At 39.8% G+C, this 26973-nt stretch overlaps 1 protein-coding gene across 1 annotated transcript; it reads right to left on the bottom strand.

Moving 5' to 3' along the window:
• Positions 1-331: 331 nt before the first annotated feature.
• Positions 332-25288, bottom strand: tsr1 (TSR1 ribosome maturation factor). Its single transcript, XM_063016796.1, has 15 exons — positions 25186-25288; positions 23179-23282; positions 21898-22126; positions 18323-18457; positions 17759-18210; positions 14786-14927; positions 13634-13809; positions 8283-8488; positions 7012-7171; positions 6786-6896; positions 5882-6014; positions 5654-5770; positions 4734-4874; positions 4544-4618; positions 332-627 (listed from the first exon to the last, which is right to left on the bottom strand). Exons 2-15 carry the CDS (start codon positions 23227-23229, stop codon positions 449-451), a joined length of 2307 nt encoding a protein of 768 aa, XP_062872866.1. The 5' UTR covers positions 23230-23282; positions 25186-25288; the 3' UTR covers positions 332-448.
• Between the last annotated feature and the right edge of the window lie 1685 nt (positions 25289-26973).

Below are 26973 nucleotides of genomic sequence, written 5' to 3' on the forward strand. Positions count from 1 at the left end.
CCCTATGGAATTAATAAAGTTATCTGTCTATCTATATCTATCTATCAAGGGTACCAATGCCATTTCTCCTACTCAAACATCATAGTCAGTCAGGCTCTCTAGGACGTCTGATCACAACTGTTCAGTTATAAAAATGGCTGCAAAAAGCTGACTGTGTATGCTTTCTGAAACCATTTACATTTGTTGAAATGTCTAAAATGAATGAGGTCCCATTCATGCCTTCTGTCCTCAAACATCAGTGACAGTTCTGAAATAGACAAAAAAAACCTTAATTTTAATACAGCTATGCCATCTAGTGGTCATTATGTAAAATAATTCAACTTGACAATAATTCAACAGGTTTTGTTAAATTATTTATTTAAAGAACTGTAAATACAGTGGTAGTAGCAAACAGTCTAAATGTCACGTCCACTGCACCGGTCAGTTCATAATTAATTAATTAATCTCTCTACTCCATATCAATGTCATCAAGACCCTCTGGTTCCTCTTTCTTGACCCAGGGTAGAGGAAACGGCACATAAGGGTCATACGTCCAGCGTGGATACACTCTTTTATACAGGTTCATGAGCACAGTGTCCTGAGAATGCAGCTGTTTGTCAAACACACACTTCATGTGACCGTGGGTACCTGTGTGAAACAAAGAGGATTAAAATTACTGACTGCAACACAATCATAATGTTACTGCAGGAAAGAAATGGATTGCACACTTTATTTTATAGTGAATTTGATTTTAAATAAATACAACTGGCTTTTTTAGACATTAATCTTTATTTAATCACCACTAAATTTTATTCGACATTTTATTGAACACAGCAATTACAGCTACAAGTTGTCTTAAACACATCTCTGAACTTTTCACACCTGGATTTGGGCAGTTTTTTAATGGCAGATTTTATTTACTTTATTAGAATTTTTTTTGTCATGTTTTACACACTTTGGTTACATTCATGACAGGACAGGTAGTTATTTTATTATTTATTTGATTTTTTTTTTACACCACTTTATACACTTGATTGTGTTATTTATGGCATGATCAGTGTTATGTTTAAGTCATTTCTTTTTTCTTGTTTCTATTTGTCCATTTATATTTTTGTTTTCATTTTTGTTTCTGCCAGGAAGTTTAGGGTTGCTCTTGTGTTTTCTTGGTTGAGGGTTTCTTTAACAGTTCCAGTTTTCAAGTTAAAGAAAGTTTTGTATTAAAGAAAGTTTCTTTCTTTAACACAGGTATGTGTAGCTGTTGTCTCTCTCTGCTGTTTTGGGGGCATTCGATTAGAATATGTAAAAAAATAAAATAAAAAATATGTTTTATTGTGAGCTGTGTTTGACATCTTTCACATGTTGGGGGATTGTCTCCTTTTATTAAGTATTGGTGAGTGATTTTTGTATGACCTATTCTACATCTTGTGTATAACTCGGTCCACTCGTCTTCCTTGGTGTGTTCTTGGCTTACTGCTTATATTTGGATGTATCTCGTGTAGTTTGTTTGTTGTCTGTGTGTCTCACTCAGTTTGCCATTTTTCCTTGGTGTATTTATTTATTGATTGCTTGATATCTGTTGCAGGGATTTTTGTGTTTGTTGTATTTTGCATTATCTTCCTGGCTAATTTATCCGCCTTTGATTTCCACTTATTCCACTGTGTCCCGGAACCCAGCACAGTTTTATGTTGTAATTCATTTCAGTTAGTCTATGGATGGATCTTTGTTTACTGTTAATAATCGGATGGTCTGCTTTGCATGATTCAATTGCTTTAAGGCACGACTTTGAGTCAGTACATATTATTATTTTTCTTTTATGGGTCTCTTCTGCAAATTTCTCTTGTGCAAGCCATTATTATGGCGTGAATATGGAGCTTGGTTGAGGTAATTTTCCTGTTCTTGAACATTGGTTTGTGGTTGCTGCGGCTGTTACTTGCTCTGTGGTTTTTGTGGTTAAGGTACTGGACTAGTAAGCAGAAGGTCGCTGGTTCAAACCCCACCACTGCCAGGTTGCCTCTGTTGGGCCCTTGAGCAAGGCCCTTAACCCTTAGTTGCTTAAACTGTTTAAGTCTAAACTGAAAACATATTTATTTTCTCAGGCTTTTGATTAATATAGACAAAGGCGCAGAGCTTGGGGGTTCTTGGTCATAGAAACTTGTGGTGATCAGGGATGTTGGGTCGCTGTCGTTCTGCCTCTCTTGTCCAATCACTCTGGTTTGGGTAGGAGAGGTGGGCGCTGATGTCCTGTGAAAGCCTTCATGACCTTGTTACCTGCTCGCTCTCCCTTTTAGTTATGCTGTAATAATTAGGGCTGCCGGAGTCTAAAACTCTCTGTAAAACTGTTTGTCAACTAGCATTGTACATTATTAACTACATTCTCTGTTGTTTTACCCCGAGGGCATTCTGATGGAAACCTGTTTACCCGCCGAGGTTAAGGATTAAAGTCGAGACTGCCGGGACAACGATGCTGCTCCTGTCAGATGTGACGGGTCTGGAGTAATTGCAACGACAAGAAATCACTACAGACTTTATTGAAGACTAGAGCGGATAACAACTCTATTATTATTTAATTGTTTATTTATCTATTTATTACCACTGTATGCCTTTTAGATCATTCAATTCTGTGTTTGTATGATTTGTGTAAATCGTGTATTTATTTAAAGTATCCTCCAGACCACCCAAGAAGGATGGGCCCTGTTGAGTCTGGTTCCTCTCAAGGTTTCTTCCTGTAATTTTCAGGGAGTTTTTCCTTGCCACAGTCGCCCTCGGCTTGCTCAACAGGGGTTTTTGTATCTGTTGGTCCTGGATTTTGTAAAGTTGCTTTGAGACAATGTATATTGTAAAAAGCGCTATATAAATAAAGTTGACTTGAACACACGCGAGACAGATCTATATAAATTGAACTTATTATTATTACAAGCTTATATTGGGTTGAATGGAGATTTAGAACACTTATAACCAAACAGACTTCACCATAACAAGTTTACATTTCTGTTAAAATTGACTCTTCACTATCTCCTCTCTATTTCCTCGGCTGCTCCCGTTAGGGGTCGCCAGTGGATCGTGATCCGCATTATTGACTTGGCACAGTTTTTATGCCGGATGTCCTTCCTGACACGACCCTCCCTATTTATCCGGGCTTGAGAACGGCACTATATTGCACTGTTTTATGCATCCTAGCGGCTCGGTACCTATAGGACAATTCAGTGTCTCCAATTAGCCTGGCTGCATGTTTTTGGACTGTGGGAGGAAACCGGAGCTCCTGGAGGAAACCCATGCAGACACTGGGAAAACATGCAAACTCCACACAGAGAGGTCCCGAAGCACCCCACCTGGGAATTGAACCCAGGACCTTCTTGCTGTAAGGCAACAGTGCTACCCACCGAGCCACCCAGCCGCCCTGTTAATGGCAGGCAATGGTGCATGTCTGTGAACTGTATATTTCTGTTTTTTTTATACCAGACATGGTGCTTGCTCAAAGTTCAATTATGACTCATCAGACCAGAGAATCTTTTTTTTCCTTAAGATGCCTTTACATGCCATTTAGTATTTCAAGCATAATTTCACGCGTGCTGTCATACACCTTTTACTTAACAGTGTCCTTCTGTCTTGCCATAAAGGTTTGATTCATGAGGTGCTTTATGGTGGTGTCTGCACAACAGTTTCTCCAATCTAAAATTTAACGCTGTTAGGGGAACAGTTGGGATTTTTCTTACCTTCCTGACCAAGGCCCATCTTGCCTTGATGCCCAATTTCACCAGATGGCAAACTCTTAATTTTTTAAAGACTTTTGCTAAAAATCATAATCCTATTAGTTACAGCACTTTTGTTTAAAACAAATCTCTGGTTCATCTAGATGTTTTGCATACTGGATTTGACTCTTGTGATGGGTCATAGGTTGCTGGACTCCAGATGGGGACCTTTCATGATCTGATGACACTTCCCTAGAGTGCACCACCGCTCCTGCATTAGCTGAATGTTCTTGAAGGTCCTTTATTTTCAAATTAAAAGTTTTACTGTCTTTCTGACCAGAATTCTCACAATCTTCTTCAGTCTTGTAAAGGTTACGTTTAAGAGTCATCAAATAGCTTTATTTTTACAATCCTAGCTGCTTACAGCGCATTGTTGTTGAGTTTAAGAACAAGGTTTAAATAGTCAAAGAATTTAATCAAAAATTAATCACCAGCTGATTATACCCAGTCTCAGTTCCTGACCTGCCTAACAAGTCTATAAAGGCCTAACAAGTTCTTAAGCTTTACAGTTGGGAAGGTGTTAAAACTCTTGAACGTCAAACTTATTATTTTTTCCTTTTTTTAAGTTTAAAGTTTCTGTACATAAGCATTTACAAAATGACATTGAGGTGGTGTTTACTCGCTTAGATAATCAACAAAATTGTATTTTGGCCAAAAGGGCTAAAACACTTGTGCACAAATACGTATTTAAAATGGCTAATTTATTGTTATTTTTCAACTGTGATTTTACTACTGTGAAGTATATATTGTAGTTGTAGTTATTGTAGCCTCCACAATGCAACCTTATACAATTTCTATAAATGATTTTTCCTCACCCAAAGCCTCCTTGATGTGTCCTCTTCGGCCCCACTTAGTCCGCAGCTCTACTGGCTTAAACCACAGGATATCATCTAGATGAAAAATCACAAGCGTGGTTAGTATTTAAAGTTTTCTAGGTGGATATCTGACATTGTAAAGTCACGTTTCAAATCAGCAGAGAGATTAAGTATTGGTCCTCCTCCTCACCTCTGTTGAAAAACATGTAGCGAGCGACGACTGAACGTCGGTTAATCTTGAAAGGGTGCCCGCTCAGCACGATCCTCTTCAGAACCACGCGCTGAGTATCACAGCTCATAAGGCTTCCGGTGGCGACCAGGTCCTGCATTCCTGCAGCAGTTAGGGATTCGTTACATAACGGGCATTTTCACCCTGACACATTCAACACTAAAAACAACACTGGCAGTTTTATCAAGTACTGTAGTATTAGCTTTTTAACAATTTGGTTCACCATTCTGTCTAATATTGGTAGCCAGATACGAAACAAATACTAAGTTAAAAAATAAACGGTTAATATCCCAAGTCTAATAATACATTGAGACATGATGAAACATTGTTTAGGGGCTTATATGCATGTATTTAAAAATCACCAACATATGTACACATTTCAAACGTCTGTCTGTCTGTCAATGTTTTTGTAAAGCAAAATCAACCTGTACCACTGCACACAACCATAATAAAACCCATTAATGGGTCAATAACAACAAAAGTTTATGTATCTCTTATTTTAAAATACTGGCAAAAATTCTCTTCTGCGCAAACAGGTACTGTACTAATGTAGGTCTTTTGTAAACGGCAAACCGATGTAAATCGAACTTCGAAAAGTGACAGACACCTGTATTGTAATGGTGAGCGCTGTTTCTATGATGGCTTGCTCCAAGACAAATACTGAATGCTACTTTTTGTACAAGTCATATTTAGAAAACAGGTACTAATGTAGGTCATGCATAAAAGCGATGACCTGCATACTATTTATCTGATAGTCTCCCCTTATGATGAACTGTGTGTGGTATTGCTGCAATTTCTCCCATACATAATGCATTACTAATAAGTTAAGCTGCTGGGCACTAGAAAAGCACAGTTCAGTGTAATATTTTTGAGTTGCTTACCATTAGACCTCTGTTTGAAAAGCAGGACTCCAGCAGTGGGGAAGGTGATCGGAGCATAAACAGACACAACTGCAGGAGAATCGGCTCTTAGAAAACGCTCCATCTTGTGCTTGTCCCCTAACAGATTAAAAACAACACACAGTTTACATTTGATTCTTACTGACTGATGACAAGTACACAATGCTATTAAACATCAGGCTCTAAGATTATTTCTATTAAGACCTGTACCTGAGGTGTGCTGAGAAAAGATAGGAGAAGCTCTGAAACGTCTGAAGCCACACTGGAACACCAGCTCCTCCTTAGATGCAATGGGCTCAGTGAAATTGGGCTGTCGCCTCACCAGTAGGTGCATCACTGACATCTAAAAAGTGAGCATGGATAAAATGATTTTACATACAGATCTTTACTTAAATCAGTTATAAAAGCACACATACTTAATAATATACAATCTGTTCGACACTTATGCAGTAATAGACACAGACAGACAGGACCTTTTAAGTCCGAGTTCACTTATACACAGTCAAGTCACATTATTACGACCACCAGTTAATATCCAGAGTAACCATCGCGTGCAGCACAGACAGCAGCTGGACGGGCTGGGAGTCACTCAATAACATCCTGGTAGGTTGTCACAGGTATCTGGAGCCATGCTGACTGCAGTGCATCCCACAGCTACTGGAGGGTGCATGTTGGAGAATTCATAGAGCAAACACGACAATTGAGGTCCCACAGATGCTCAATTGAGTTCAAGTCTGGGGAATTAGGGGGCCAGGGTAGTACCTGGAAGCCTTGCTGGAAGATTCCATCCACCGCAGGGAAGACAATTTTACTCATGGTACCTTTACCCATGGCAGCAATGAGAGATATACATGCAGACAGCCTATCGCACACCTTATATGCCCACCAAGCCAGCTCATGAAACGTGACTTCCTTTATGAGCTACGCGCTGCCACCATCAAAAGTAGGATGTGGTCATAATTATGTGACTCGACTGTGTATTATCTGTCTAACAAATAAGCAGATTTGTTTGAAAAATATATTTTATGTTTTAAGAACCTGGGTCAGTAAGTCCCTAATTCAGATACTCTGAATTGCTGCATTCCAAAAAGTATTCATTTTGGGTGAAATATACCTTCTGTTCATGTGGGAGCAGAGAGACCAACACAAGGGGTTTGCCTGCCTGGTAGCTTTCCATCACTGAGGGAGGCACGTCCTCAATGTGCACAGTCACGTACCAACCAACCTGTACAATCACAAAGCAACAACAACATCCGAACCAGTCAAGAACAGTAATGATCCTGTAAACACTCCTTTGCAGTAGGATCCAAACTGTATCAGTCTATAACATACACACTTACCATCGCCCCATCCTCTTCTACAGCAGCTTCAGCCAGGATACGCCGGCGTGTGCGCTCAAAGTTCTGGAACTGGAAGATGCGGGAATAGTCCTGTGGCAGGTTTTCCATGGGGTCCCACGGAGATGAGCGGAAACTCTTTAACCCTCTGTACCGCTGAAATCTAAAACGCAGCACCCCAAATAGAGCCATGAATTTGATCTTTGTTCTTCACTATGGACACATGGCTACAGGGAACAATTTCTATACAGAGGATCCTTGATTTAACAGACTAAAAGGGGCTGCACTGGTCTGTAAAATGCGATTGTCCAAAACAGCAAGGTTTTTTTTTTTCCCCCAAAGAGTGCGAAAATATACGAAAACACAGCACTAAAATGTTAAACACGCACATAAACAGTCAAATGAACAACATAAATAGATAAGTAAATAAGTAATGTAAAATTTTTAAATAAATATTCAAAGTTGTGTACTGTACTACTGGAAAGAAATTTTGTTTACCTTCTGTGGTGGAGATTTTTTTTTTGCCGTGATTGTATAGTGGAGACTATAGTGGGTAGCTATTATCTGAGTCTGAAGCACTGCTGGTGGCTACTGGAGCAGTGCTGGTGCATAACTAAGCACTAGAACTTGCAAAAATTAAACATAAAACACAGAGAAAAAGGAGAGAACAAAGCGAGCCTCCTGACAAAATAAAACCTATCACTCATGTAAACAGAAAGACGTGCGCCGGCTAGCAGACAATTACTGAACTACTGGTCTTGGTAAATATCTCGCAGGAATTTTAAACAATCGAACCAGACTTTTGGTTTTATAGATGTTGTCAATTAAATCCAAAATCCATTAAATGGAGGTCCGTTAAATTGAGGTTCCACTGTATTTGTTAAATTTAATGTACTGGGGGAAAATATATACAGTACATAAGTTGACTTACTCTAAGATGACTTACACATCACATTTTTTTTTTTTTTTTTTTATTGTTACATTTAGCAATTGCATTGTTAAATATACTGTGAGTAAAAAGTTCACTGTAAAGGATATGGCAACTTAATTTATCATAAACAATAAACAAAACATGAACTTTAGAAGATTCAGACATTTACTCAGACATTATTGTTATAATGTCTATTGTTATAGACAAGGTGCATCAGACACCTGGCAAGAAAGGAAATGAATTACTCATATGCACAGCTCCTGTACAAACAGTGCACAGCTGGAGTAAATTAGTCATTGTGTTTATTAGGTTTGTACACAGCTGTGCACATCTTAAAGCTCACCTTGTTCTTGCAGATACATCTAAGGGTGTGTCCACTTCATCAGGGAACATTTCATGTGAACGAGCTTCACGATAGCGCTTCAGTCCATCTTCCTCCTCTACTGCATCCATGGCGTCATCATATTTCTGTTCAGTTCCAACACGATCTGACACACTGATCTCCTCCTCCTCCTCCTCCTCCTCCTCCTCCTCCTCCTTATCATCATCCTTAAAAAATGAGGAAAAAAATATTATATTATATATCACTGACTTTCTTTAAATGCAACCAAAGATTTACTAGGGGATTTAAATCTGGAGACTGAGCGGGTCAATCCAGAATATTTTAAAACTTTAACCTTAAAACTTTGAATTATTGTCTTGCTGGAAAGTCCAAATAACACAAAGTCAAAAACTGTATTACTGTGAATCCATGATGCCATCCACATGGTCAAAATGCCAGTTCTTGCAGCAGAAAAACATTCCCACCTCATCACACACCCATCTCCATGCTTGAGCATGAAAACAGTATTCTTCTGGTCAGCCTATTTCCTGGGCTAGACAAACTGCTGGTCCACACAGCCAAACAGTTACGGTTTGTATTTGTCACTTTATAGAACTCTGCAGGTCCATATTATTCCTTTCCTGCACCTCTTGGTCATGAGTGATGTGCTATGTGGAGTCCAGCTTTGGCTGGGTGAAGTACTTAGTCATTAAGTGATCATCTTATGGCTTCCAATAATTTGTCCCAGATTTTATTAAGTCACAATGTCAATTGCAATAACACTGGGTTATTTGTTCATTGTCTTGATGGGATTGCTAAGGCCTCTGGACAAATGTTGGCCTTTCTCCCACAGGCAAGCACAGTTGTATACTAAATTATTCAACTGAAAAATACTAAATCTTTCCTGTCTTTGGTTATTTGCTGTATTGTTCAAGTGACAAAGACTTAATTTAAATTAAACTTAAATCAAGCTCTGCAGACACATTTATAGATTTATATAGATGATGGATTGTTGTCCAATATTTATTTTGACCCGCAATGAATAGTACCTTGTCTACCCTCTAACGAAGGGAAGAGAGTTATGGTCACTACTACAGAGACGTACAGAATAATTTAATATTTGATTAACTTAAAACTTTGTTACACCTACATGATTCTGGGCATGTTTTATGAACGGGGTTTCGAATACATCGCATCGAATCTCAGCTCTGCCTTGCCGACTGGGCTGGGCGGCAGCATGAACAACGATTGGCTATTGTTCAGGGTTAGAGTGTAAAAAAGTCGGATCATAGGTCCTCATAACTGGTGCAACTGCGGCCCCTGCTGGCTGACTGATGGCGCCTGCACAGGGCTGAGGAATAATGCTGATGGGGGTGTGGCCCTCCGTACACAGTGCTCGTCAGTGTATGAACTCGACTCGTGCAGGTGAAAAATGCAGTCTGTACTGACTGTACGTGCCGGAGGGGGCATATGTCAGTTGAGAGGCGTCCTTAGTCAGCGGTAAAGGGTCGAATTGGTATAGAGGACACAATCAGGGTAATAGGACATGACTAGATTAGGGGAGAAAAATTGGGGGGAAAAAAGTGGGGGAAAATAGAAGAAAAAAAAAAAAAACATTATATGGCCTAATTATTGAGTTTAGGTGTTTGCTAACAGGTGTAAAAAGTCAATTATTAAAAAATAGATTTTATGCTTTAAATTTTGGCAAAATTTGAGAAATGCCCTTTCCTGTTTCAGCATCACTGTGTCCCTGTGCACAAAGCGAGGTCCGTAAAGACATTGCTAGAAGAATTAAGTGAGGAGAAACTGCAGTAAAAAAAAAAAAAAAAACCTGAACCCACTGATGGGGAAAAATAGGAACAGACAAATAGAAATTCTCCCCAACACAGTCTAAAATCTTTTGGAAAACCTAACCAGAATGATATATAACAACTGGGGGTAGGGGGGTTACAAATGGACATATGTCCACATACTTTTGGCCAACCAGTGTAGCTAAAAGATTCTCATATTATGTTCCTGTGATCTGTGTTCCTGAAAAATTTCACAGTAGCACTGCATGTGCTGTGCCATGTAATGTTTACAGAGTTACTACTAACAAAATAAAGGGTGGGGGGTCCAGTGTAATTCCTCTTTGAAAAATCATAAGCTGGGTTTATACTTTGTTCAGAAAACTTTAGTCTTCTTTGAAATCAAACACCAAACATGCATGTCCTTTGTCTCGAGTGAGCATGTGGTCGCAGAGATGGGAAGCGGGCAAGACATGCTGTTTGGGTGAATTCACGCCCCTGAGGGGTCAACTAACAGAACAATCACAGGTGCACTAATATAAATAATCTCCTCACATCATCTGCAGTACCACTTCCCTCCTTGTTCACATCTTGCTCTGTGAAGTCCTCTGTGGTGCTGAACCAGAGATCAAACACATGCTAATTGGGATTAATGAAAATAAAGCCTTCATCCATGGCTCTTTCAAGCCTAGCTGGTATAAATAAATGGACGCCCGTTTCGCAGACCCCGACAGGAAGCCCTGTCCAAAGAACAGGAAGTCGGGAGGCTTCTCTCGGGACAGATCTGCCGCTCTAAACACTATTGTTGCGTTGAGCAGCCTGGCACTGCGTCTGAGAGGCAGAAGCTGAGAAAACAAACAATGTCTCTCCACCATGCAGTGCACAAAGAGCCAGTCACGTATGCACTATTCCGCCGACGCAGTGCCCGCCCTCCTGCCCACTCTCAGCCAATCAGCCAGGTCGTCTTCCTTTATAAACAAACGTGCTTTGTATTGTCACCTTGTTCAGTGTGTAACTACTCTGGCCTTAAAGCTTCTGCCTTCCTGCCACCTGAGACACCATGATAACAGAAATGAAATCCATTAGTGGGCTTAAAATGGCTTTAATCAGACACTTCAAAGGAAAGTTGCATTTGTTTCTATGTTTCTTTAAAAAAAAAAAACTTTGATTATTTACCCACACTTAGGGCTGCCACTAACGACTACTTTTCTATCGATTAATTTATAGACTATTTTATCGATTAGTTGATTAATCTAAGCGATGAATTTTCCTCTAAAAATTTTACTTTAGAATTTTTTTTTATTTTAACAACATACTGTACGGCATAATAACATGGCACAAACTAAATGTGAACAGGGTTTATGTCCATATTATCAAATTCTCAAGTGCTCCATATTAAACAAAGTGCAACATGCTTAAACTTATAGCAAAAATAAAATAGAGGTAGGAACATCTCAATAAGTCCAACGTACAGTAACGACAGAATGAGCCCAGATTCTAACCTACACATTTACTCAAAACGTACTTAAAATTCAAAGCGACGTAAACAAAGTGGTAAGCGTTGCGGCGCATTCACATTAGAAACTTTTTGCGCTTTGAGCGCCACAGCAACCGCAGAAATCGAGAGCCCAATGCAGCAAAAGTGCGTGCCGCGTGTTCTCATGTGAATGCGCTCTAAACTGAACTCGGTAAGAAATACGGTATTACAAGATCTCGCGATTAAGAAGCTTAATGAAACAATACAGATGTGCAACATCGCACTAGTGCTGCTGTGTAGTATGCAGCAAGTAGTGCTGAGGGAAATCATATAAATGGTTATATGAATAGAGACGTTGTAGAAATTAAAAGGGATCATTAATAAACATGGTTTTAAAAACGATGCATCAATTTAAAATATTGGATGTATCAATTCAAAGTATTGCATAAATTTAAAATATTGGATGAATGTCATGGATAAAACATGAGAATATAATTTTCACATTTCAGTATTAAGAGGAAACTATAAAAAATGTACTAAAAATGTGAGCCCAACCAACACAAGAACCAGCGGCAAGTGTGGTGAGGCCTTTGACTTTCTTACATGGATGGCAAGTTTGTCAGTGTGGTCGGACCTATATTTTACAATTTAGACATTTCCAGTTCCCGTTGCAAACTGTCTGGCACATGCATTTAATAATAATAATAAGTTATACTTATACAGCGCCTTTCACAAACCCAAGGTCGCTTTACATTAAAGATAACAAACACAGAGAAAAGATAAACAGAAAATAAATACATTGCAGAAGATGAACAGAAAATAATCAATCACACAAAGTTGAACAGAAAGTTAAACAATCACACAAACAAAATAAAACAATCACACCGAACCAGCAGAAGAAGTGAGAAAGTGCTGAGAGAAAAGGTGAGTCTTTAGGAGAATTTTAAATTCAGGAAGAGAGGAAGTGGAACGTAAAGAGGAAGGAAGACAGTTCCAGAGTGAGGGGGCAGCAACACTAAAGGAACGACCACCCATGATACTGAGCCTGTGCCTAGGAACAACCAACGTTGGCCAAGCATGGCCGCAGGCTAAAACACGGCTCAACAGTTTTTCAGCAGGTCCATGTCGGATTCCTATACAGAGCTTCAATATGTACCTGGAAAAACACTATGTTCTTCCACTAGTTGTGCCAGTGACCCCTTTATCAGAAACCAAATATGTCTGTTAAGCACCTAACCACTGAAACTCAAACCTGAGTTGGTGTTAAGGTAGTGAATTAGACCAGTGGTCCCAAACCACAGGGCCGGTCCGTGGGTCATTTATTATGGGCTGCACAGAAAGAATAAATAATTGCCAATTACACTCTAAAAGATGTTTTATTTTGAAAAAACAGATTCCTTTTAACATCCGTCTGTTCCTCTACACACGTTTGAAACGTACCTATTTAAGTCATGTGATACCAAAAAATTAAGCCCAGAAGCTAACTAAAATGCTAAAAGGTGGGAGCGTCTAATTGCCATGAAAAAAGCTCAGGGTTCCCACTGATTTTCTATCATTAGTGAGTAGTATTGTTATGTACTTTGAGTTTTTTACTATGCTCGTTGTATCATTTTATTTTAAATCCTCCCACCCCCGCCGGTCTGTGAAATTATATCCTACATGAAAGCGGTCTGTGGTGCAAAAAAGGTTGGGGACTGGTGAATTACACTACACTGGCACCCAATTGGCAGCCTGACAGAAAATGAAAGAACTGGTAGGTACTCATTATGTAATTAAATGCTTTTCCAAGTTTTTAGCTGTCTGGTTATATCTCTAGGTATGAAATGACTGTCGTAGCATTATTATGCTTGATGGATTGTTGTGCTTTTAACCGTAGTATTTCATGTCATGTTATTTAATTAGGATTAACACTGTGCAATATTGGGCTTTGACCATTTCTTTTCTCCGGGGTACGTTTTTATGATTTAAATACATTAAAAAAAGAAAATCATACTTCTGGTGTCTTTATGTGACTGTTTTGTTTTTGCTTAAGTACACTGGGCTTATATACACTAATTTATTCTGGTTGCCTTTAATCAGTTGGACAAGAATAACAAAACCAATCTCACCTGAGAGTCATTTTCAACATCATCTTCATCACCCATCATATCGTTGTCGTCATCCTCACAACTACTTAGATCATCCTCATCATCATCCTCATTCTCTTCATCATCCACAATCCAAGTGGCTTGATACTCAGAGGTTCCTTTTGGGACTTTCATCATCCTCTTGTTCTTCCTTGCCTCTATTGATGTAAATAGAAAAAGAACACAGAATAGACACTTTTTAGTAATTATTACTTGATGCTAACTGATATATTAGGTATTCCTTACATCATCTGTCTGGATGGTCTATTTACATTCTGTACTCTCAGCAAATCTGCTTTGGGATGATGGTGTTAAATGTGTAAAATGTTCAGTATTGCTATACACTGTCGTTCTCGTAAGTATTTCGGGCATTCAGTTAGTATATGTTTTATAGAGATAAGTATTTGAATGTGTTAAATGCACGTGTCCAATGCGGGATCTTGTATAAACCACCTGATCAATACGTTTCTCTGGTTGTATTTTTGTTTTAGCAAAAATGACAGGGCATATTTCATGAAGTTTGTTTTCAGATTGCGTGTTCCATTCTGTTTGCCGTATATTTTTAATATAGACGGATATAAGCGGTTTGGCATCTGATGGGGGGAGTTTACAGTCTGTTGTTTGATCTCCTGTTTTGCTCCTTAATAATTGGTCTGCCTTTTTATTTCCAGCAATGCCGCAGTGTCCCGGATTGTAAGTGTTTATTTTTTTGGCTTTGTACATAAGATTTTGCACCCACCCATATTTGAAAACAAGCAATGCACATTAAAAAAGTTTTCCAGTCTATTTTAAATATGCAGTTTTTACCGGCAGTTCACAGAACAAAATATCTGTCTATATTGTGGTTGAGATAACAGATCAAATCTCAGCAGACACGCTTCTATGGTCAGACAGTATACAAATTGGGCCGCTTAAAGTCCATGATATGGTCTGTGAAACAGGATGTTAACACCATACTATACTGTGCTATGTCCAGTTACATCCGTCAAGTCCAGATCTCCAATCTGGATTTATGAACTATTAGAACCTTATGGAACCACAGATGTCTTTGCCCAAACACACCATATCTATATTTCATCATACCAGTCAGCCCTACTCTAGCTGCATGTATCTGGCATTCATGTACTGTTGTACCTTCAGCCTCCTGAAGCTCAGACTCAGTAGGCCAAGTCTGTTCTCCATCCATAGGATCAACCTCAGCTTCTGCCTGTAAGTTCTCTCTCTGAGAGGGGTCAGCCTTCATCAGCACACGTACCTCTCCACCAGCTCCGCCATCCTGTGTAGATTACATCACAAATACACACAATAACATAAGATTGTAGAAGTTTTTATTTTAGAAATATGTCTAAGAACAGAGATTGTATTGTGTCCTAACATTTGTGATGTTGACTAGTCAGCTAGCAGAATATTTTCTTCAAATGTTAATGAACGGGTATAATCAATATGCCTAAGTTGGTGAACACTCCTCCTAATTATTGAGTGCAGGTGTTTTAGCCATACATATTCGTAATAGATCTACGAAATAAATTATATGCTTTTAACATTGTGGCAGGTAGAGGGCCGTAGGCAGAAAACCAAAACTGTAATGGCCTCCACAAAGCCTGACCTGAAGACCACTAAATACATTTGGGATAAATTAGACTGCCGACTGTTACCCATACCCATGACCGCTTATTCAACAGTACCTGACCTAGACACACTTGAACATGTTGTGAAAAGTATGGGTGATATTATGATCACAAAGAAGGGGGGGGATCACATATCACAAATGCTTTTTGTAGCCAGCTAGTCTACACAGCCTTTCTACTACAGAATTTGGATTTTGATGTACGGTTTGGACTACTAATTGTTGGATTAGTCAATTAGTTAATTATGTTAATGATTATGTGATTAACCAACATCAAACAAAAGAGCCATTGTTGAATGCTGTAAATTAAAAGGTCATTTTAATTCATTTCTAACAGCTCCTTTACTTAGAATGGTTTAATTGGTTTAAATTGAGAGCAAAATATTCCTCTCTCACACACGTGGTACAAAACGCTAAACTGTTACTTACAGTCAACTTGCATGCACCAGTTCTGTTTTCAGTAGACTGTGTGTTGTAGTTCTACCCAAAACGGGGTACTTAATTGTCAAACTGGCTGATCGGGTGTAGCCGTCTAAAGCGGTAGATCAGCAATACTAAGAGCTTAAGCTTGTGAGTTGTGTTGAAGAGAGAATGTGATGATTTGTGACTCTCCAAGGTCAGCGCTGGGGCAGTGGCAATAAAATCACAATAGGGAATTTGATGGGGATAAAGACAGCTACAGGAGGATCCAGTATAGAATGGATCATGGTCCAGTATGAAGGCAGAACTTTGCTTGTTTATAATATGTTAATGACACGTAAGTTGTAAGAAAGAGTTGGAGGATATCAGTTATATTTCAAGTGTCCAGCCTTGACCTCTGAGTAGCCTGATGAAGTGTGAAAGTGTGCTGTGATCTGACGAGTCCACATTTCAAACTTTTTTTTTTTTTTTTTTTAAATAGTAGCCAATGGCAGTGGTAACTAGCACATCTGTAGACAGCAGTATTGCTTTAGGCTATATACACATTTTGATGCAACCGTGTAATCAATGCAAGATATACACCAATCAGGAATAACATTATGACCACCTTCGTATTATTGTGTTGGTCCAAAACAGCCCTGACCCGTCAAGGCATGGACTCCGCTAGACCACTGAAGGTGTGCTGTGGTATCTGGCACCAAGATGTTAGCAGCAGTTCCGATGCTCACGTGGCCATTGTTGGCACCTTCGGCGGTGGACAGGGGTCAGCATGGACACCCTAACTGGTCTGCGGCTATGCAGCCCCATACACAACAAACTGCGATGCACTGTGTATCAGACACCTGACACCTTTCTATCAGAACCTGCATTAGCTTATCTGTTGGATCGGACCACACGGACCAGCCTTCGCTCCCCACGTGCATCAATGAGCCTTGGCCGCCCATGACCCTGTCGCCGGTTTACCACTGTTCCTTCCTTGAACCACTTTTGGTAGATACTGACCACTGCAGACCGGGAACACCCCAAAAGAGCTGCAGTTCTGGAGATGCACTGACCCATTCGTCTAGCCATCTCAATTTGGCCCTTGTCAAACTCGCTTAAATCCTTACTTGCCCATTTTTCCTGCTTTTCCACCAACAGGTGCCATAATGAGATAATCAGTGTTATTCACTTCACCTGTCAGTGGTCATAATGTTATGCCTCATCAGTGTATGTGCATATTTAATTTTATTTTACTTAGTCTCATGATAATTATTTTGCCAATTTAGAAACAAAATTAATAAATTAATAATGAGTGTTTAGCAATCATTTTCCATGACGTTTTTTTTTGTGCATATGTACTAGGCTTTTCAAAAGGACAAATCAGCTCTCTAAGCAGTACTCTAGATCAGGGGTTTTCAACCTGTGGGGGGCACCCCTAAAGTGGGCATGAGTACCTGTCCAGGGGGGCATGACATTATGAGATTTTTTACATCTAAAACTAAAGCAATTCATTTTTCACCCACAGAAGGCAAATTTGTGTCTCGCTGACAGTGGGCTAACAGTGAAGATAAATTGGTGACAAAACCAATGACTGTGTTGTTTCAGCCGAGGACTCCACTAGCGAGGCCATCCATTCTGATAACATCAATGCTGATTAGCAATCTACATCAATAGTTTTGGCTGTCAGTCAAAGCAGAGTACCCTGAAATGGCAAACTCAGCAATTGATGTACTTTTACCTCTATTTGGTAACGTTTTCTGCTCTCATCTACATCAAAAGCAAGCACCGCTTACGAATTAAGACTAGCTGTAACTGATACTGAACCACCAATTTCTATAATATGCTTGCAGAATAGGCTCAGCTGTCTCATTGAATAAAATAGGTCTGTAGTATTGACTTAAAGTAAATTTTTACTGTATTATTTTAGCTTATCAAGAGCTTTCGCAATGGTTTCTGGGCAAGGATTGATGGAGGGGGAGGGTCGCAAGATCAAGGTCGGCACACAGAAAGGGGCTCATGTCCAAAAAGCTTGAAAACCCCTGATCTAGATAATTTCAGTTTTTTAAGCTTTTACTCACCATCTCCACATCATCTCCCCCGGCTTGTTTTACAGGGCGTGGTGCACCTGTGACGATGGGTAAAGGATCTGTGGGAGCGTCAATCTGACTGAGCTGAAAGTCCCCATGACCTGCAATATGTACCAGTCTGTTAACCTGCAGGGGGCAGCCTCTCACATACCCTGTCACACACAAAGTCCCCAATCCTGTGGGTGGCCCTTCTGTACCATCCTGACAAGAACTGGGCTTATAGGAGGCGCTCTGAACTAGCATGTATGATCGCCTTGAACGATAGGCCAGCCGCTGCTGTTTCTGTGTTCCCAGGTGACGAAGGAGCAGTGCCGCATCCTGCTCTGTGTCCAGGGGGAGGAGGCGCGCCTCTGGGAAACGAGTCTCAGCCAAGCGTGAAAGTGCCCGTCGAGATTCAGTTCGCTTCTTTATTGCCAAGTCAGCAATGCCCTGACACACCAACACTAAACAGCACAGGCAGAAAAGAGAATGGGGAGAGAGAACCCAGTGTGAGACTAAAAAACTGATCAGGACAAATCAGCACACTCTCAGTGCGTGTTCTTTTGTAACTCTCACCATGACTTGGCAACCCCTGTGTGAAGAGACAGGAAAGGCAGTAGTCTCCATAACTGTCCCAGCCCTCTGTAGAATCCAGTACAAACACCAAACTGTCTGCCACCTTGGCCACGTCCAGAACAGAGTGCAGGTCAGCTAAAAAAGGACAGTAATTAAGATTAAAAAACTAAGTCATCATATAAACCCTAAATCATAAAAAATGTATGATCATTTGTTAAGTAGAAAGCAAAAACTAATTACAATGTTGCACTGTATATGCCAACAACAGCTATGCAACACATGCTGCTGTTATTCATATGTGACTTTTTGCACCACATTGTTTTTAAGCATAATGAAGTATGTATAAAAACAGATCCATTTGTTCATATTTATGGAAACAAAGTCAAAAGACACTGGGTGTCTTTTGTAGATTTATAGTTGATAAACTGTATGGTTGTATCAAACAGGTGTATGAAACTAATTAATTATTTATTTATTAGGATTTTAACGTCATGTTTTACACACTTTGGTTACATTTACGACATTTTTTTCCCAGCAGGTGCGAAAATATACAGCAACACAGCACTAAGGTCCACAAAAGTGCTAAACATGCACATATGATAAACAGTAAAATGAACAATGCGCCAAGGTGGCACAGCGGGATATTCCGCTAGCACACCAGTGTCGAGATTCTGAACTCCTCAGTTCAAAACTCGCCATTGCCACCGGTCGGCTGGGCGCCATCTGGCGGGCATAATTGGCGGTACCTGTAGCAGATACTAATTGGCCAGCAGGGTGGGGACCGGACTATGTGTGGGTGGAATCTTCATACACTGTGTAAGGACCCTGATTGCTGAAAGAGACGCCTGTGCAGAATGCAGGGGCGAGAAAAGGAGGTCTGTACACGGAGTGTCGGAGGAGGTGTGTACAGCAACGTGCTCTCCTCGAATGCAATCGGTATCCCTCAGCAGTGGAAGACAAAATTGAGTGTGCTAAATCGGGAGGAAACTGGAGAGAAAATGCATTTTTTTAAAATGAACAATGTAAATAAATATGTACATATGCATTGTAAAACCTGTAAATAAATATTGAAATTGGTGTACTGTACTACTGGGGAGAAATTTCATTTATACTGAATGGTTTTAAATGTATCCTGAATGCTTTTTTTTGCCCTGATCGTATAGTGGGGACTCGTATAGTGGGGAGTATCTATTATTCTGAGTCTAAAGCACTGCTGGTGGCTACTGGAGCAGTGCTGATGCATAACTAAACACTAGAACACTGAGAAAAAGGTGAGAACAAAGCGAGACTCCCAACAAAATAAAGCCTATCACTCATCACTCATGTAAACAGAGAGACGTGCGCCGGATATCAGACAATAACTGAACTACTGGTCTTGGTACGCTTCTCGAAGATTCTTGAACAATCGGACCGGACTTTTGATTTTCCAGATTTTGTCCATTAAATCCGAAATCCGTTAAATGGAGGTCCTTTAAATCGAGGTTCCACTGTATACGCTTCAAACTTTGTGGCAATGGTTTGGGGAAGCGTATTTTCTGTTTCAGCATGACTGTGCAAACAGTGCTGTCCATAAACACACAGTTTGATAAGTTTGGTGTGGAGAAACTTCAGTGGCCAGCACAAATCTCAAACCTCTAACTACTGAACACATAGTCAAGCCAGAAAGTCTGCACACCCCTTTCACCTTCTCCACATTTTATTACATTACAGACTCATTCTATAATAGATTTAGCTCTTTAGCTTTTTTGTCACAAAATTCTACACAAAATAGACCACAATGACAAAGTAAAAACTGCTTTTTATACATTTGTGCTCGTTTATTACAAATCAAAATTTAAAATATCATGTGTGCACACCCTTTGATATGACACCCAAAAGTGAGCTGAGGTGCATTTTGTTTCACTGATACTGCTTGAGATATTTCTACAATTTAATTGGAGCCACCTGTGGTAAATTCAATTGATTGGACATGATTGGGGATTGCCAACACCTGCCTATATAAGGTCCCACAGTTGACAGTGCATATCAGAGCAAACCATGGGGTCAAAGGAATTATCTGCAGACCTCAGAAACAAGATTGTGTCAAGGCATAGATCTGGGGAAGGGTACAAAAAAATTGCTGCAGCTTTACAGGTTCCAAAGAGCACAGTGGCCACCATCATTCGTAAATGGAAGAAGCTTGGAACCACCAAAAATCTACCTAAACCTGGCTGCCCCGGCCAAACTGAGCAATCGGGGAAGACGGGCCTTTGCCAGGGAGGTGAGCAGGAACCCGAGGGTCACTCTGACAGAGCTTAAGAGTATCCTTGTGGAGATGGGAGAACCAATCAGAAGATCCACCATCCAGGCAGCACTCCCCAAATCACGCCTTTATGGTAGAGTGGCCAGACAGAAGCCACTCCTTAGTAAAAGGCACATGACAGCCCGCTTGAAGACACTCAAACCATGAGAAACAAAATTCTCTGATCTGATGAAACCAAAATTAAACTTTTTGGCCTGAATACCAAGCATCATGTCTGGAGGAAACCAGGCACTGCTCATGCCATCCCTACAGTGAAGCATGGCAGTGGCAGCATCATGATGTGGGGATGTTTTTCAGCAGCAGGACCGGGGCGACTAGTCCTGATACAGGGAAAGACGAATGCAGCTAAGTACACCAAGATCCTTAAAGAAAACCTTCTCCAGAGCGCTCTGGACTTCAGACTGGGGCAAAGGTTTACCTTCTACCATGACAATGACCTGAAGCACACAGCCAAGAGAACAAAGGAGTGGCTTCGGAGAAAGTCTGTGAATGTCCTTAAGTGGCCCAGCCAGAGCCCAGACCTGAATCCAATCAAACATCTGTGGAAGGAGCTGCAAATGGCTGTGTACCGACGCTCCCCATCCAACCTGACAGAGCTTGCAAGGATATGCCAAGAGCAATGAGCAAAAATGTCCAGAACCAAGTGTGCCAAGCTCGTGAATCTTTCCCAAGGCGCCTTGAAGCTGTAATTGCTGTCAAAGGTGCATCAACCAAGTATTAGGCTAAGGGTGTGTACAGATATGTAACCCCTAAATAAACAATTTTTAATAAATTACTGGTGATTGTGTGTAGATGTTTGAGGCAAAACATTAACTTAATCTATTATAGAATGAGTCTGTAACGTAATAAAACATGGAGAATGTGAAAGGGGTGTCCAGACTTTCCGGCTTGACTGTATGGGATGAACTAGATCATCAATTGTGAGCCAGGCCTTCTCCAACAACATGAGAGCCTGACCTCCTAACTAATTTCTCTGAAAGATCAAGCACTCCCACACATACTTCAAAAACTTGTGAAAAGCCCTCTCAGAACAGTAGAGTCCCTAACAAGTCCCTAACACACTATAACAGCCTCCACTCTGCTGGGAATGGTTTTAAAATAGGATGATTTAAGATATTCATGCCTATGGTTTTGAAAAGGGATATACTCATAAATTTGGCCATGAACTGTATGTATGTAACAACTTACCATTAAAGAAAAATAATAGTCATAATAATCGATAATTCTATAATTATTTATATGTTTTTTTTTTACATTCTGAAAGAGTGGTTACCTGTGTCGGGCCGGTAGAAAGTGAATCTTTGTTTAAACCGAGGAAGGACGAGTCCAAAGCTGTCCTGATTTCCTTTGTTCTCCTGGTGTTCATGCAGCACACCTCCAGCCCCCTCTGCTCTTAACATCCGGGTCACTGCAGCAACATCGGCCAGCGCATGCAGCCCAATCACAGCCACCAGGTGAGGCGCTCCATCTCTACTGCCCAGTCGGCGCTTCTCTGAAAGCACCTTAAAGAAATTAAAATACAGTGGTGGTTACTCATCCATTCACATCTATAATCTCAGTGGGTTAGATACTAGCCAGAAACAGAGGGTTCAAGACAGGAATTAAAGTGGTACATAACAAAGCATTAGAATCACTCCCCCCAAAAATGTGCTTGGCAATGACTGTTTTGTCAAAATTGTGCATGTCACATTTATCCAAAACAGGAAGCTAGTGAGAACCCACCAAAACTGGTTCAAGAATGCCTTTATTTGTCATAAATACACATACAGATGTACAGTACAACGAAATTGTTTCTTTGCGTATACCAGCTTGTCTGGGGTCAGAGCGCAGGATCAGCCATCGTACAGCACCCCTGGAGCAGAGAGGGTTAAGGACCTTGCTCAAGGGCCCAACAGTGGCATCCCAGAGCTGGGATTCAAACTCTCAACCTTTCTGTTGATAGTCCAAAGCTCTACCCACTAGGCTACCACTGTCCCAGTAAGACACTGATGCTATAAGGCATGAAGGCTATATAGTATAGACCAATCAAATTTGGAATATTTACCAAAATCATAATATAATTGATATGGTAGAACATTAAACATGAATTTAGAGCCGTTTTGAATTAAATACTAAATACACATTACCAATCAGTTTTCTGGTCTTTTGCATTTAACTTACTGTTCCAATCTTTTGGGTATATGTTTTGTATAATTTATTCATAAACATTGTATATTAAGATATTTATCACAACTACATAAAAAGAAAAGTATTATAGGAACTCATTGACTTCACATGTTTCAACAAATTCACTGACTCTCACACCTATGAACAATGTAGAGCAGCCACTATGTTTTGGTGTCAACACTGTGGGAGAAAACAGCCAGATAGACATAAGGGAACGTGCAAAGCTTTTTACAGAGAGTGACCAGAGATAAGGATTGAACTCAGGTCCTCAGTACCCATGTTGCACAGAACACCCACTCCATTCCTTGCAACCCATACGATGTGTTTATTTGTTAATCCACTTTACAAAATTAAGTATAGGTGAATGATCCTCATGAAGAGTCCTTACCGAATCCTTCTTGTTGCGACGTAGCTGGTTTGCTTTGTGTCGTCTGTCCATCTTGCTCAGCTCCCGTCGTTGTTTCTTCGTAAGCGCCACCACAGCCACGCTGCCTGGAGATTATTACAGGGTTTATTTGTTGGGTCAGCTCCTATAAATCAATTTCTTTGCATGTTTTCTTTTTTAATTTTTACACAAAGAGGTGTATCACAAATGCATAATACGCATCAAATGCTCTTGTACACAAAAACTATAATAAATGAATAAATGATTCTATAATAAGAAGTTATATATAAATTAGAAAAAAATTTAAAATTGTAGACAACTCAGGTGCTCAGGTGACACAGCAGCAAAACACAGAAGCCCACCAGTGTTGACATTTCAAAGTCACGAGTGTGAATCTCAGCTGTGCTACACATTTACATTTTCAGCATTTAGCAGACGCTTTCATCCAAAGCGACTTACACAATGAGCAGAACACGATGAGCAATTGAGGGTTAAGGGCCTTGCTCAGGGACCCAACAGTGGCAACTTGGTGGTGGCGGGGCTTGAACCGGTAACCTTCTGTTTACTAGTCCAGTACCTTAACCACTGAGCTATCACTGGCTACACAGACATAACTGGCATGTCCAGGGTAGGAAAAAGAGAGATTCCTTATAACCTCTGCAATTACGGTCTATTGCAGGTGAAACGAAGCGTTTGGCTACCGCACATGTCCCGTGTGTTAGTTACAGCCCCCATCGGTCAGGAGTGGAGGTCTACAGCAGCAGAGGTGAAATATGACTGGATGATTGTTTACTGGGGGAGCAGTTTTGTTCTGCTGTCATTGCTCCTTTAGAAGGATAACAACATTTTAGAACATAAGCACAATATTATGCAGCCATTTAGATATTTACCAATCAGGGAATTAGTAAGAACGGGCACAGCTGTTGGCGCCCAAGACCCATTCAAAGTCAGTGTTCCAATACATCCCAATGTTGCTGGATAATTATAAAAACGTGACCAAAGTGACCAAAGATTTTTTTTTTTAAGTCTTTGACTTGTGCATGGGGTAGTGGACTTCATGCTAAAAAAAAAGTAAAGAATTGGAACAAAGCTGGCAGCACAGTTGCCATGTACATAATATATACAGAATGCTATTACATATACAGGGTGTCCCTAAAGTCAGGGCACATTGGAAATATCACTATAACTAACTATGTGTTCACAAAAACACACACACACACACACACACAGCATCACAAATAGTTAAAAACAATGAAATAAAATGTTGTTGAAAATATGCATTTTGCCTATGTGCCCAGACTTTAGGGACACCCTGTATACTGTGGTATTAAGATTATCATCCCACTGGACCTCAACCATATAAAACAGCTATAAGCCATTATTCTTTCTCCATCTATTTTACAGGTCTTACTATACATTTGGTCAGCTAATGTTGTCATAAATTCTGTAATCTATTTCTAAAGGGTTCTTTTTTTTTTTTAGAGCGACTACCTTTTGCACTGCAGCATTTAAGTCTACTGTAATGTAAAGCTCACTTGACTGTGGATAGTGAAGTGAAATCAACATTCCAGCAGATTATAATTTATGGCAGACCCATGTTTGTCGTTTCTTAGCTAACATATGACTATACGTACAATTATTCTCTAAACAAAATATGACAGTTTGGGTTTTATTACGAAACTTGGGAAATGGCCACTTTTTATGTACTTTTAAGTAAGCGCGATCAATCTAGCTCAATTTATGTGGGTATAACGAAGTCACGCACAATATGTCACTTTAGCAAAACAGATGGATTTGTTACATTTACAATATCTGTGATTTAACACTTTTAAAATGAAATGTTTACCTGACCTAGGTTATTAGGAAGACAATGAGCACACTGTCCAGTACTAACCCGGCTCTTTATAATGACTGAACCAAAAACACGTGTTTCACACGCCTGAGTCGCATCTGATCGTAACATGACAACAGCAACAAAAAACAGCCGATTTAATAAATGATAAGTGTTACCCTTATTCTCGCGTCCGATCTCTCCCTTGGTTCGATGTTTTCCATGTTTGTGTTGTTTATTTTTTTGTTTATAAACCCCAGCGCGATGAGCTTGTTCTCACCAGCAGCCATTTTCCCTCACGCCTTCATCTAAACTACAGCGTCATATTCCTGCGCGAGCCCGAGAGAAGTAAAGAAGTCTGCCATCTACTGTTCACTTATATTCTATTATTACATATTTATTACTATTGTAAAAGTTCAGTTCATTAAACAACAAAAAACAAGATTGTTCATTAAAAACAGACAGACAGAATTGAGTAAATTATTAACTGCATGTAAAAGAAACTCAAATGCAAAAAAAAAAAAATAATCAATATTGTGAGACAAATATTCATTCGTTGTCTGTTTTACCAGTTTTATCCCATTCAGGGTCGCAGTGGGTATAATTCACTGGGCGAGATGCAGGAACCACTCTGGAGAGGTCGCTGGTCCATCACAGGGCAAGCACACACACACACACACACACACACACACACACACACACACACACACACACACACACACACACACACACACACACACACACACACACAAAAACACCTAGGGCAATTTAGTAGCTTCAGTTAACCTGACTGCATGTCTTTGGACTATGGGAGGAAACCAGAACACCCGGAGGAAACCCACGTGGACATGGGATGACCTTCTTGCTGAGGGGCCAGTGATAGCTCAGTGGTTAAGGTACTGGACTAATAAACAGAAGGTTGCCGGTTCAAGCCCTGCCACCAAGGCCCTTAACCCTCAATTGCTCATCGTGTTCCGCTCATTGTGTAAGTCGCTTTGGATAAAAGCGTCTGCTAAATGCTGAAAATGTAAATGTTGTTGTGGTCAGATGAGTCCACATTTCAGCTTATTTGGGCAGTTGTAGCCTAGTTGTTAAGGTACTGGTCCAGTAATCAGAAGTTTCTTGGTTTAAGCCCCACCACTGCCAGGTTGACAATGTTGGGTCTTTGAGCAAGGCCCTTAACCCTCAATTGCTCAGACATTGTACTGTAAGTCGCTTTGGATAAAAGTGCCTGCTAAATGCTGAAAATTTGCCATGAGACAAAAATGTTAAAAAAAAAAAAATTCTAAAATAAATAAAATGAAAAAAAAAAATATATATATATGCATATATATATATATATATATATATATATATGCATATACAAGTATGTGGCACACTTAAGTGTGGCATACATGAACATGCAAATGAAGAAATACATACATAAATGTGTTATTAATGTAAAAATCCATACATAAATAAATGTACAGTAAAGAAATCCAGTTAAATACATTAAGGAATAAATAAATGTGAGACACTAGTGTGTAAAAAGTCACAGACAGACAGACAGACAGACAGACAGACAGACAGAAAGAAAGAAAGAAAGAAAGAAAGAAAGAAAGAAAGAAAGAAAGAAAGAAAGAAAGAAAGAAAGAAAGAAAGAAAGAAAGAAAGAAAGAAAGAAAGAAAGAAAGAAAGAAAGAATTACAAATAAATAAATACATATCGCACATTCACTCATCCACTGTACTAGTTGTCAAAACTTTACATACACAGTGCTTTTGCTGAAAATCCATTCAAAAATGACTTTGAATTTGACTTCTTTTATAAGTTTACTATGTATTTTCTCTTTTTTTTTAAAAACAAAAAAAAGTACGTTTAATTATGTTTTAAAATTGATACGATTCTATGCACATTGTCACATGAAACAGTGTAAAGAACATTGACTTTGTATTTGGAGCACTGGAAATCCATTTTCTGTACAATAT

This window comes from Trichomycterus rosablanca, chromosome 20 (assembly GCF_030014385.1).
Source record: "Trichomycterus rosablanca isolate fTriRos1 chromosome 20, fTriRos1.hap1, whole genome shotgun sequence".
Lineage (NCBI taxonomy): Eukaryota > Metazoa > Chordata > Actinopteri > Siluriformes > Trichomycteridae > Trichomycterus > Trichomycterus rosablanca.

Bases quoted from the DNA above. Each gene is read 5' to 3' on its own strand.
- tsr1 (XM_063016796.1), bottom strand. From the start codon at position 23,229: ATGGACAGACGACACAAAGCAAACCAGCTACGTCGCAACAAGAAGGAT. The intron at 6,015-6,785 runs GTATATTTCACC...CTCACTTTTTAG, and splicing joins TGCTCCCACATGAACAGAAG to ATGTCAGTGATGCACCTACT. The intron at 5,771-5,881 runs GTACAGGTCTTA...TTAATCTGTTAG, and splicing joins CTTTTCTCAGCACACCTCAG to GGGACAAGCACAAGATGGAG.